The sequence below is a fragment of the Rhinolophus hipposideros genome (assembly GCF_964194185.1).
Source record: "Rhinolophus hipposideros genome assembly, chromosome: 23".
Taxonomy (NCBI): domain Eukaryota; kingdom Metazoa; phylum Chordata; class Mammalia; order Chiroptera; family Rhinolophidae; genus Rhinolophus; species Rhinolophus hipposideros.
The window spans coordinates 45319903-45333678 of NC_138069.1; the positions used below are offsets into that span (position 1 = coordinate 45319903).

At 49.7% G+C, this 13776-nt stretch overlaps 1 protein-coding gene across 5 annotated transcripts in view; it reads left to right on the plus strand.

Annotated features, from left to right (window-relative positions):
- The window catches only part of PRKAR1B (protein kinase cAMP-dependent type I regulatory subunit beta), a 78783-nt gene that overhangs the window by 1422 nt on the left and 63585 nt on the right, over nt 1–13776 (plus strand). For all 5 annotated transcript variants that reach the window (XM_081036055.1, XM_081036058.1, XM_081036057.1 and 2 more), the window contains exons 3-4: nt 10223–10387; nt 10863–10954. In XM_081036055.1, coding sequence (XP_080892181.1) covers nt 10223–10387; nt 10863–10954 — 257 coding nt within the window. The remainder of the gene's footprint in view (nt 1–10222; nt 10388–10862; nt 10955–13776) is intronic.

Genomic DNA, 13776 nt, shown 5'->3' on the forward strand with positions numbered 1-13776 from the left:
TGCCCTGAACTGTCTCGGGGCCACTAAGGTTCCCTCTCTCAGCCCTTGTGTCCCAACTTAGCTGTCCCAGTCTCATGGGGACTGAGTGGAAGCCAGTTCTGGCTCAGGCTGTTTTTACGCCCCTCTGAGCCCGCCCACCTGCCCAGCCTGTCCAGCAGTGTCCTCCTTTTGACAGTCACGGAGCCCTAACCAATGGCAGGGACGTATTTCTTCCCTCGAAAGCAATCCATTCAAAGACATTTTAAAGTCACATGTGCATTTTAAAGAACGTTTGGAAAGTTCAGACGTAGAAAGAAGTAGAACTCTTCTGTGGTCCCATTTTGCCCTCACGCAGGTGTTTTCCCGGAACAATCATGAGCGTGTTCCAGATGCAGTTTATGCTTTGTATTTCTTGGGTGTGCTCCTCAGACACCCCCACCTTGACGTGATCACGGTCTGTGCTGTTGAGATATATCCGAGTTCTCTCACCCTTTCCCTCAGGACTGGACACTTGAGTTTTTTAGGTTTTTCTGTATGTAGTTCTGTTGGTTTAGTGTGGCTTTTCAGAATCCGAGTTACTGAAATTCCAAATGCACTCACGGGTCAAAGGGACCTGGCTGGTGAGCTATTAGCTTTCCCAAACAGCCGCTTCATATCACCCTCCCATGCCAGCTGTGGCTCTTTTAATTTAAAAAGCTGGTTCAGCTGACAGATAAAAATGGTCATGTGGCCTTAATCCACTTTCCTCTGGTTCCTTTTGAGGTCACTTTAGGGGAGCAGCTCTTGTGTGGGGGTCCCAACACCCCAGCCCCTGCGGGGGCGGGGTGGGCTGGGCGGTCACTAGTTCCAGCCTCTAGAGGAGGAGGAGTGAGACAGGTGACAACCTTGTCCTTCTCAAGCCATAACTTGGTTAGAACCGGAGCCACTTGGCTTGGCTTACTCACCAGTGATCCCCAGTCGGGGGCCTGGTCTCAGTGACTTGTTGGCCAGCTGGCCGGAGGTGGGGGTGGCCAAGTGAGCCCAGAGTGACGTCCTCAGCTCTGCCCCTGCCGGGACGTTTGTAGTGCTGGAGACATGGTGGTTGTTACATTGGTGGGGAGCGGGGTGCTGCTGTCCTCCGGGGGTGATGCAGCCAGAGCCACACGGGCCATTTGCTTTGGTGAGGTTCTGGGTCTCACCAGCGGACTGGGCGTGGGGGTGAGCAGAGAGGCTGGAGCTTGACTTCTGGGGTTTGGGCTGAGCCCTCAGATCAATGAGGGAGCCACTTACCAAGAAGGGGACAGTGGGAAGAGGCAGGGTTGGATGGAAAAAATTTAAGAGTTCTGCTTTGGACACGTAGCTCTGAGTCACCAAGGAGGCTGTGAGTTTGGAGCTTGGGGGACAGGCTGGGGCGAGGACAGAGGTTTGGGAAGTTGGTGGGAGGTGGTTTATTACCTGCCTTTGACAGGTCAGAACTGAGGTCCAGGAGAGGTGGGTGATCTGTGCACAGTCGGGTGAGGAGGAAGGCCTAGGTTCCAGTCTTGGTTCTAAACTGAGCATGTTCCTTTTATTTAACAAAAAGGGAATTATACGAGTCCTTATTTTCTAAATTATGGTCCCTATGGCACTAGTTTGCTGGGACTGCTGTAACAAAGGACCACCGACCGGGCAGCTTGGGCCACAGGACTTCATCGTCTCAGGTCTGGAGGCTGACGTCCGAGATCACGGTGTCGCAGGACTGGCTCCTCCTGGGGGCTCAGATGGAGGGTCTGCCCCAGGCGAGCGGCTCCCCTCGCTGCTGGTGGGCGCCGGCAATCCTGGGCATTCCTGGGCTTTTAGACGCATCACCCATCTCTGCTTTCATCATACGGCCTTCTCCCTTTCCATAAGCACACAGCCTACCTGATGACCTCATTTTTAATTGAGTACTTCTGTAGAGACCCCATCTCCAAATACAGTCTCACGCTGTGGTGCTGGGGGTCAGGACCCCAACAGGCCTTTTTTGGGGGACGTAGTTCAACCCAAACACCTGAGCACCCATGTTAATAAAGCACATGGGTGAGGGTAGGGGTAGTGCTTATGCCTACTTGAGTGAATACCCAGTAGTGGGGTTACTGGGTCATATGGCAAGCATGTTTCACTTTTCAAGAAATTGCCAGGCTATTTTCCAGAGTGTCTGTACCATCTCGCATCCAACTAGCAACAGTTCTTGCCCTCTATATTGTCAGCACTTGATATTCTCAGCTTTCAAAAATTTTAGCCTTTCTACTAGGAATATACAGTCATGCACTGCATAGTGACATTTTGGCCAATGACAGGCCACGGACGTGACAATGGTCCCATTAGAAGATTATAATGGAGCTGAAAAATTCCTACGGCCTGGTGGTATGGCAGCCATCGTGACATCCCAGGACAGTGCGTGACTGCCGAGTGTGCGGTGACGCTGCTCACAGCGTGTCAGGCCCCCAGTAGCGTCCAGCCATGCCCTTGGCCTCACTTCCTCTCACTCACTCGCAGCACCTGTTGGTCCTGCAGGCTCCACGCACGGACAATGCCCTGTACAGGCGGGTCTTTAAAACATCTGTGAGACTCTAGCTTTTCTGTGTTTACACGTGTGCAGATACCCAAATTCTGGCCGTGCTGTTACAATTGCCTACCGTACTCGGTGCAGTGACGTGCTGTGCGGGCTGGTGGCCCAGGAGCCGTCCCCACCTGGCCGAGGAGTGCGTGCGTGCCTCTGACGTCCGCACAGCGACGCATTTCTCAGAACGTACCTGTCATAAGCGGTGCAGGTGGTTCTGGGTTGCATTTCCCGACGACTGGCGGGCTGGGACACCTTGTCCTGCACTTGTTTGCCACAGGTATATTTTCTTTGCTGAAGGGTCTGTTCATGTCTCCTATCCATTTTCAATAGGTTGTTTTCTTACTGCTGAGGTAGAATTTCTGTATATATTCAACCTGTACCCTCATGTGCATGGATTTGTCAGGTATGTGGTTTGTAAACATCTCCTTCCAGTCTGTAGTTATCTTTTCATTCTCTTAACAGTGTTTTTCACAGAACAAAAGTTTTTACTTTCAAAGTCCAACCTATGAGCATATTGTAATGGATTGTGCTTAAAAGTTCACCAGTGAGTGTGGGAGACCTTTGTCGTCACCTAACTGGCCGTACGTATGTGGGTCTGTTCCTAGGCTTGCTGGTCTGCCCGTGGGCGTCTCCTGGTGATACCACGCAGGCTGGGTAACTGTGTGCTTCAGTAAGTGTCAGTCAGGCTGTGTCTTCCAACTTGCTTCTTTTTAAAAATTGTTCTGTGTATTCCTGTTCCTTTGCCTGTCCAGGTATACTTTAGAATGATCAAAAAATCCTCTCGGCATTTTGATCCTCTTGGGGTTACACTGAATAGATAAATCAATCTGGGGAGAAAAGATAACAACGTTGGGTCTTCCAGCCCACAAACTCAGAATATCTCTCCATTTATTTAGGTCTTTGATTTCTTTTGTCAATGAGAGAAAAACTATTGTTTTAATTTACAGATCCTTCACATGTTTTATTAATTTACTCTTATTTCATTTTTTATTCTATTTTAAGTGGTACTGTGTTTTTAAAATTAATAGTCTTTCGTTTTTAGAGCAGTTTTAGGTTTACAGAAAAATTGAGCATGAAGTACAGACAGTCCCTCTCCTCCCACACAGTTTTCCTGTTATTGACATTTTGCATCAGTTTGCTGCAGTTGTAACAACTGATGGCACATTTCTATTAACTAAAGGCTGTGGTTTACGCCAGGGCTCAGTCTTTGTGTCATGTAGTTCTGTGGGTTTGGGCAAACACACAGGGTCACACACTTGTCATTACAGTATCGTATAAATAGTTCTCCTGCCCTAGAAATCCCTGTGCTCCATCTGTTCATCCCTCTCCTCTCTCCCCCGGAACCCCTGGCAGCCACTGATCTTATTGGCTGTGTAATTTTGCCTGTTCCAGAACGCCACAGAGTTGGAATCATACCGTATGAAGCCTTTCGTATTGACTTCTTTCACTTACTGATGGGTGTTTAAAGTTCTTTCGTGTCTTTTCAAGGCTGACAGCTCATTTCTCTTTATCACTGAATAATACTTCTTCGTCTGAATGGACCAGTTTGCTTATCCATCACCCACGGAAGACACCTCAGTAGTTTCCAAGTTTTGGCAGTGACGAAGAAAGCTGCTGTAAACATCCGTGTGCGGGTTTTGTGTGGAAATGCGTTTTCAGCTCCTTTCGGTAAATTATGATTGAGCGTGACTGCTGGGTCGTATGATAAGAATGTGCTTAGTTTTGGAAGAGACCACCACACTGTCACCCAAAGTGGCTGTGCTGTTTGCGTCCCCACCAGCAGTGACTGACAGTCCCTGCTGCCACACGTCCTGCCAGCACTTGGGGACGCCACTGTGCTGGGGTGTGGCAGGGCTGGCAGGCGTGAGGAGGTGCCGTTTCAGTTTGCATCTCCCTGGTGACGTGCCGTGGGCACCTTCTCACACGCTTACTGCCATCTGTGTGGCTCCCTTCCTGAGGGGTCTGTTCAGATCTTCTGTCCAGTTGTAAGTTTGGTGCTTTGTCTTCTTATTGCTGGGTTTTAAGAGTTTCAGACAATTTGCACACAAGTCCTTTATTGGATATGTATCTTGCAAACGTCCTCTCCAGTCTGTGGCTTGTCATTTCATTGTTAACTATATATAATTTTGAATGTTGCTTTTTGTTTCTAACCACATTTTACACGATCATGTATATGATCAGTAAATGTTATTAAAAACGTGATTTAACAGTGCCAAGTGTTCAATTACGTAGATGTTTCTAATTTGAGTTAAGCAATTTCTTGGTAGTTGGAAAAATTCTTTTTTAAACACTGCAGAGAACATTTTGATGCAGGTAGGTTTTGACACCTCTCATTGATCCCTTAAGGTGTATTTTAGGGAATAGAGTACAGGGCTCAGAAGTGTCCACTGTAATGCTAGTTCTCCAAAAGGTTTCATTCATTCATTCATTCATTCATTCCTTCAACAAATATTTATTGAACACCTACTACATGCCAGGCGCTGTCCCAGGTGCTGGGGCATAGTGATGAGCACGCTGGGAGGTGGGTGTTCCAGCCACACTACCTGGGGCACGTGTGGCACCCAGGTACCCAACTGCATGAGACAGTGGGGCTGTAACTGTTAGGGGCCCCAGTCTGGGACCCTGTGGGGAGGGGATGCCATGTCCGTCTCCTGTCATTACTGCGCTCAGTGTTCTTTTATGGTCCCTTCAGAGCATGATTAGGCAACATGTGAGATCCCAGAAAAGCGAGTGGAAATCAGAGTTTTAGAATTTTAGAATCAAGAGTGTACACGGTGGGACATGTTGTTTAAGGGACCCCAGGAAGAGTTGAAATCTTTTTCTCACTCAATAACCATATTCTTTGACTACACTCCAGTAGTTACAAATCATTAATTAAAAAAATAAACAAAACAGAAAAAAGAGCGTGTGAGCCAGCCCCTTCTCTCCCGTACATTTGGAAGCCAATAGAGAGCGTTCGCACTATTTGTCAAAGACTGTCGTAGTGAAAAATTACAAAATATTTAGAATTGAGTGACAATAAAAGCATTATATGTCAAAACCTCTGGGATGCAGCAAATTGGTAGTTAGAGGGAAATTTATAGCTTTGCTAGAAAACAAGATTAAAAATTAATGAGCTGTGTGCCTTAGTTTCCTAGGGTGTTATAGCAAATTATCACACATTGGGAGGCCCAAAACAACAGAGATGTATTGCTGTGCAATTCTGAAGGCTGGAAGCCAAGGTCAGGGCCTTGTCAGGGGTCCCCTCTGGGGCTGCGGTGGGCTTCGTCATGTGGGTGTGGCCACATTTCCCAGTTGTAAGGCCATCAGTCATTGCATTAGCCCCCCACCCCCAAATCCAGGCAACGACCCCGTAACTTGACTCTCTCTGGAAAGGTCCTACTTCCAGTAAGACCACACCCTGAGGTTCCCAATGGACACAAATCTTCCAGGGACCCTGTTTAGTCCACTGCAGTGTGACACCTGAAAACTCACAAATAGAGGTTTAAAGCAGGAAAAACAAAAACAAGGGGAAATAAAGATAAAAGCAGAAGTTCATGAAACGGAAATGGAATAGTCGCAGACAGCAGACTCCAAGGCTGAGTCTCTGAAGAGATGAGTGAAATAGACAAGCACAGCTGCGTGAAGGAGACAATACAAATCGTGCTCTGCCACGGTTGAGGTGGGGGTCAGGGAGAAGGGTGCGTTTCTGAGCAGGGTCCTGGGGAGGGGGCGAGGGGTGAACTCACCGCTGCTCATGTGAGTGTCTCCTGGGTTCAGCTCTTCTCATCTAGGTCAGCTCAGAGGACACCTCCTCCAGAAGGCCCTCCTTGACTTCTTCCCAGGGATGGTCTGGGAGCCCCCTGGGCTTGCACACCCCCTCGTCCTGGTCCTTCGGTGGTGCTCCCCCCATTATCTGGCCATGACCTTTCACACGTCTCTTTTCTGTTAGATCGAAATCCCCTTTACGATGGACTATGCCTCTTTCTCTGTTGCATTCTCTGTATGAGGCCTGGTATACAGAAAGTGCTGCATAAATGGCTAAAGCTGTTTCTGTCCTCGCCCTGCTGTTGAATGGCTGTGTGCCCTGGATGTGTCCTGTGCCTTCCATGGCCTCGCAGACAGGGATGCCTCCCCCAGGCCTGCCTTCCTCTCAGAGATGCTACGGGGGGGCGGGGCTGTGGTTCCTGGCCGGGGCTGGCGCCCAGAGCCTGGCTCTGAGGAGGGCACGACGGACCCGAGCTGAGCCCTGGGCTTTCTCTGTAGTCGGCTGAGGTGCAAGGGGTCAGCCCTGCTTCTCGCTGACCCTGTGGCCCCTGCAGCACTGAGCTGTGCCCCCAGTAGCTGTGAGTGGCTAAGTGTGGTTTGTGGTCATGACGGTTTATACAGTGTGGGGACACAGGGATCAAACCCCTGTTTTGACTATGTTCATTCATTCATTCATTCGTTATTTTCAACCTGTGCTTGTAGCACCGCATCTTGCAATGGGGGAGGGGCACAGCCAAGTGGGTTGTTCACACTTCATTTTAAAGCAATGTGATGTGAACAAAATGCTCTGTAGGTGGAGGAGGAAGTGGGAGGGGATAGGGGGACTTCTTCCTGGAGGTGACCTTGAAATGGGCCTTGAAGTGTGTGTAGGAGTTCACCAGGGATGGGCTTGGGCGATGGGCAGTGGGTGCTGGACACCCTGCATTCTTCTCTCCACGCTCCCCCTTGGCTCTGGCCCCCCTCGCCTCGGGGGACAGCTTTGTGAGATTGTTTGCAGCTGAGCGTCCAGAAGGGATTTCGTGTCTCTGTCCCAGTCCTCTGACTCCAGTTCCCTGTGGGCCACTCCCAAGTTCAGTCTCACTGTTCTGTCAAAGTCGGTGTGTCCACAACCCAACTCACGTCGACCATATCAAAGAGAAAGAAGCCAGAAAACAAAATGGTGGGGATGCCGAGGGTGGAACCCTAGTGTTGCTGCTGGGGCCCCCGTCCAGCAGCCCCTCCAGTGGTCAAGCCGCAGCTCCAGTCCTGCGTATGGAGACGGAGAGTTGAAAACAGGCGTAGGTCACATACCTGTGCCCCCAGCTTCACAGCAGCACTAGCCCCATCAGCCAGAAGACAGAAACGGCGCGTGTCCGCTTTGATGCAACGCGTTTCAAGCTGAAGGTCTTTGCACGTCTGCCCTGTTCGCTTTCCCCTCCAGGGTCCCACTCCCTGCTTGTCATCTGCCTTGTCTGTATTCACACCACAATTTTGTCCTTATGGTTTGTCTATAGGTTCATTCTAAGAACTGAAAATCAATAGGTGTATTTGAAAATGCCTTTCTCACGGCCACAAACATGAATGACCGTTTGGCTGGAGCTGGACAGTAAGCGTCCGTCAGGCTGGGGAGGGCTCTGTGCACTGTCCTCCAGCGTCCAGGGCTCCTGCTGAGGACTCTGATGGTCAGTCCCTGGTATCCCTGCGGAAGCTCTGGGGATATTTGTGTCCCTGGAATTCAGTGTAAAATTCCCTCATTCACAAGACCGAACATTCTGTGGGTCCCGTCAACCAGGAGAATATTGCTCTTCAATCTGGGTAAAGTTCTTTTTATTCTTGATGATTTTTTTATCTTTTTTTTTTTTTTTAAATTAATTTTATTGTGGTGACAATTGTTAGTAAATTTACATAGATTTCAGGTGTACAATTCTGTATTATATCGTCTATAAATCCCATTGTGTGTTCACCACCCAGAGTCAGTTCTCCTTCCATCACCATATATTTGATCCCCTTTACCCTCATCACCCACCCCCCACCCCCTTACCCTCTGGTAACCACTGAATTATTGTCTGTGTCTATGAGTTTTTGTTTCTCATTTGTTTGTCTTGTTCTTTTTGGTTTATATACCACATATCAGTGAAATCATAGGGTTCTCTGCTTTTTCTGTCTGACTTATTTCACTTAGCATTATTCTCTCGAGATCCATCCATGTTGTCACAAATGCTCCTATATCATCTTTCCTTAACGCGGAATAGTATTCCATTGTGTATATGTACCACAACTTCTTTATCCATTCATCTATCGAAGGACATTTTGGTTGTTTCCATGTCTTGGCCACCGTAAACAAAGCTGCAATGAACATTGGCGTACACGTGTCTCTATAGAGAAATGCTTTTATATTTTTGGGGTAGATACCCAGGAGAGCGAGATTTTTTTATCTTTTGTTTTATCTTCTGGAACTCCTGTTAATTAGATATTGAACCTTCCAGATTATTTCAGTATTTCTTTATTTTTCTTACAAGTTTTCTGTCTTTGTCTTTCTCTTTTTCCTTTATGGGATATTTGCACGATTTATGTTCCTGTGTTATATGTTACTTATGTACCATGTCGTGTTACATTTAAAACATAATTTGTACTTTATATACACATATAATATAAATTATGTTTATATTAATTCAATGCAAACTATATGTGTGTGTTTAGCAGCTTTCTTTGTAAAAGAAACTACATTTTCTTAATAGCCTGTTAGTGTTTAATGGATGAACTGTCTTTCACATCTCTCTGAGCACAGCATATACATGATTTCTCTGAAGTTGTCTTCTCCTTGCTGAATTCATTTTGTTTCCTCCAGGGTCATTTTTTCCATTTGTGTTTATCCTGGTCTGCACTCTCATACCAAACATTTTCCTCAATGTCAAGTAATGTTTGACTGTTTACATCTAAGAATTAGTCAGTAGTCTTATTTAGACCCTGATTAGAATTTAAAAAAAACACAAAACTTAAAAATGGAGATGATGAGGGGCCTTTCAGCTGGATGTTTGATGATGTTAAGGAGTAAATATTTGTTTTAGGGTGATAATGGGTATTGGTGGTTTACGTTCTTTTAGAAGTTACCTTCTAGAGATACACAAAATGAATTACACAGGCTGAGGTTTGCTTCAGCCCCATGTGTGTCTGTCTCTGTTCCCTCACTTCATCTTTCTGCTGGGTGACTCCTGGGTGAGCGTGGATGGAGTTCAGTTTGTTGCACTGGCTGACTCAGGGGTGTCCAGCGGTGTTTGGGGAAGTGGCCCTTGGGGGATGCGGGGACGGAGGCCACGTCCTGTGCGTGTGAGGAGACAGGTGAGGGTCTGTTGGCCAAGTGACTCCACTCCATCTTGGAGTAGCCCAGCAGGTTTGCTGGTGGACCGGGGGCGTGGGGCCTGGGGGTCAGCGGGGGCCTGCTTCTCACTGTGTGTCTCTGTACTCTGGATCTTGCGCTCTCTGCGTGTGGACACAGCTTTTAAAAAGCAGTAATGAAGAGAGAGGGACTAAGACAGAAGCGTGTGTTTCCCTTATGCACCCGCCTGGTGTGTCCGGTGCGTCCCCGTGAGCGCTTGGGGACAGGGCTGAGCAGAGCCCACTCCTCCTGCCTCCTGGGACCGGCAGGCCGGGGACCTGTGGGGACCTGTGCAGTCTGCACCCGAAGTGCTGCTCAGAGGAGGAACCAACCCACACCGTGGGAGCGAGGGCTGCGCGGCCGGCAGCCTCCAGTGGGGCAGGGGCTTGGGCTTGCCCTTGGGGTCCCGGGAGCAGGACCCTGGCGGAGGCTGGCGGGGTGGGTGCTGTTGGCTGCCGCGGCCTGGAGGGCGCCAGGGGGACCAGGGTGGCCAGGCCACGGGGAAGAGCTCGGGGTGCCCCTGCCGCGTGGTCGGCTTGTGGGCCTCTCTCCGCACTCCTGTCACCTGTCACCCACAGGAGGAGCACAGGCACATCTTGGCGCAGAAGTCCGCTCAGTGTGACTCGCACGACGAGGACGCATCCCCGACGCTGCCCAGCCCGGCGGCGAAAGCCCGCAGGCGCCGTGGGGGCGTGAGCGCGGAGGTGTACACGGAGGAGGACGCCGTGTCCTACGTCAGGAAGGTGGGCGCCGCGGGGCCGCCTGCGCGTGGCGGGTCACTGTCGCACTGTCCGCAGCCAGAGGCCTGGGGCAGGGTCGGGACGGGCGGGGCTGGGGGGCGCCGGGCCTTCTCCCGTTTGCAGCGCGTCCTTCCTCCCGCTGCCCTGCCGCGCCCGCCCCAAACCCGGGACCCCAGCCCAATCATGACACCCAGACCAAATGGAGGGACAGTCTGCAAAATAACCAGCCAGCACTCCTCAAACGTGTCCAGGTCATCAGAGGAAGGGAGGTCACAGACCAGAGGGCGCGGAGGGGGAGGGACGTGGCAGCAGAAGTGACTGGATGGGACCTGGGGACAGAGCAAGGCTGTTAGGGCCACTAAGCAAATGTGCGTGCAGTGGGTGCGGCCACTAGTGGCGCCTGCACAGGCCAGCTCCTGCCCCAGCCCCTCCTCTGCCCACCCGCCCACAAGTCTGGCTTTCATTGGCTTCCCCGCAGGTCATTCCCAAGGACTACAAGACCATGACCGCGCTGGCCAAAGCCATCTCCAGGAACGTGCTGTTTGCTCATCTGGACGACAACGAGAGAAGGTAGGAGCCAGGAGGGGGTGGGGCGGGATGGAGGCCCCGTGCCACGGCCTCCTCCATCCAGAGCACAGGGGGACTGTGTTCTAGCACCTTCTGTATGCAGCCGTCTGCCTTGTCTGCGCTGAGCTCTCTGCCGTGTGGGGACCTGGGGCTGAAATGCTTGTTCCAACACTCCCAGCTATCCTGCTGCCCCCAGGAGCTCTGATGTCCTGGGGAAGGGTGACTGAGCCCAGCCGTGACAGTCGCATGGGTTAGAAGGGCCTCAGGGTGGATATGGGGTGAAGGTTCTTCCTGGAAGAGGGGCCTGTGAGCTGTGAAGGGGCGCAGAGGCCATGCTTGGGGCTTGTGATCACATAAATAATTGGGAAATTGGAAATTTTTGGTAAGACAAAAAACAAAAATGTGCCCTATTGTGTGACTCCTAGAGATAGCCATTGGGAAGGTTTTTGGGCAAAATCTTTAAGAGCTTATTTCATGCACATGTCCTAACTCTGTATTGTCACGAAATGGAATCACATTGTACAGATTTGTCTCGCTTACAAGGACGTGGTCATTTCTCTATCGGCAATGATATATTATGATTTGTTGTTCCCACTTCTGTAGAGGCACTGGTTTTCTTGGGGTTTGGGTTTTTGTTTTTTTTTAAATGATAAACAGCATTTTGATAACATGAGCAACCCTGTGTGCCCCTCTTTGAGTGCCTGTTTCTTTCTTTAAGATAAATTCTCTGTGTGAATCAAGGGGGGTATAACTGTTTAAAAATTCTCCTTTCAGTTTTGCCAATTAAAATTCTTTATTTGATTAACTGAGCACATTTTGATAACAGTCCTATGCGCGGTCTAAGTGACGTCCAGGTACGTGTAAGCAGAGGAGGGAGTCTCTTATTTTCATCTCTTGGTCATTGTACCTTGAGTCTCTTGGGCATACACGTAGGGCCGTCATTTCATGTATAACTTTTTGAGGAACCGCCAGACTCGGTTTCTCTTTTGGCCCCACGGAACTTTGAGCCTCCCTCCTCTGTGCAGCCCCGGCGTCTTCTCCCAGGGACCCCTCGCTGGCAGTCGGGTTTAAGGCAAACTCCTTCAGCCCCAAGCACTAGCGGGCTCAGTCAAGCACCTGGTTTAGAGCCAGCCTGGCCGAGTGCGAGCTGAACGAAATCAATCTGCAGGGACCCCCGCTGAGTGCGTCCAGGAAGTGTGTGCTCGGGTCCTGTGCCCTCGGCCGCAACTTTCCAGAGCCACATGGCTCCCTCTGCCTTTTCTGGATCTGAGAGCCAGGTGAACAAGAAGTGGAGGAAGCAGATGGTTGGGTTAAAAATTCCTCTTTGCAAGGCTGGCTTGGAAAGAAAGCTTCTGCACAGGGTGTGTGTGTCTGTCTTCAGGTCTTTTGTTTTGCACATAGGAAAAGTTCACTTTCTACCTCAAATCCCTGACCGGCTCCGTTTTCTGGCCACAGCCCTTAAAGAAACAAGCTGATGCTTTAGGAAACAGGTTCCAGTGGGAGTGGACAGGGGAGAATTGTCTCTCAACCTTTCACATGATGTTTCCCATGTGGCCTCCAAATAGTTTGCTTTTTCCAGTTTGCTGGAAGCCGGGCTTAGCAGCTTTGTCTCGGCTCGGCTGCGGTTTGGCGAGTGTAGCACAATTCTTTCCAAGTGTGCAGGGCGTCTGGCACACCTTGACGTACAGGCTGCCTGCTGCTGCCTCCGCTTCCCCACCAGGCTATTCCTTTGCAAATAAATCCACTTATGGGGTGAGTGGATTTCTGCTTCATGACCCCTCTTGATAAATTCAGGTCTTAGACAAATAGCCCTGTTGTCACAGGTTCGGGTGGTTTTGCCCTTGTCAATTTATGACAGTGTCTTTGCTTCAGGGTATTTTTAGTTTGTGTGGAGATACTGAAGTGTGGAAAGAAAGTGAAGCTTATGCTTAAAACCTTTTTGTTAACAGAAGATAATGCAACAAAGCTGTGAGAGCCACTGACCCTCCAAACAGCTATGCTTTCACTTCTAGCACAGCTGCATTTCTAGGTGGCATTTGTCGAAGCCTTTCTCCAAGCCCGTGTAGATGGTGTGGAGCCTCAGTTTCCCCCTCTGTAAATAAAAAGGGTTGTCCCTCACTCAGGATTATACCACTTGTCATAACAGATCCAGCGTTCCAACATAAGTCTCTGGGCTCCAGGATCCCCTGCTCAGCCCGTGATGACAGGCCATTTGCACCTATGAGAGGAAGGAAGACGGGAGAGTGAGTGATCCAGGCATTGTCGTAGGTTGTCTGGGGTCCCTGGTGTCCTGGGGCAAGCTGGGACTACAGGGAGTTGGGGCTGGCTAGCTGGGTCTTGGGAGTGAGAAATAGGACTAGGACAACTCTGAACACAGAGCATCAGGCTAAAGTAGCTGAAACACACACATGCACACACACGCACACTCAATACCCATGCACACTCAAACACATACATCACACTCATGCCACAGAACTTAAAGTGTGTTAAAATGTCTTTTGGAAGGAGCCAGTTGTATGATGTAATTTACAGGTTGTGTTGTGACATTCTCTGGGTCTCAGTTTCCTCAAGTATCGAATGAGAATAATAAAACCTATTTTGAGGGTTGCTGTAAGAATAGAATGCAGAAATGTCCATGGGTATGTCATCACCACCATCACCACCATCACCATCATCATCACCACCATCACCACCACCATCACCATCATCATCACCACCATCACCACCACCATCACCATCATCACCACCACCACCATCACCATCACCACCATCACCATCATCATCACCACCATCACCACCACCGCCATCACCATTACCTCCATCAC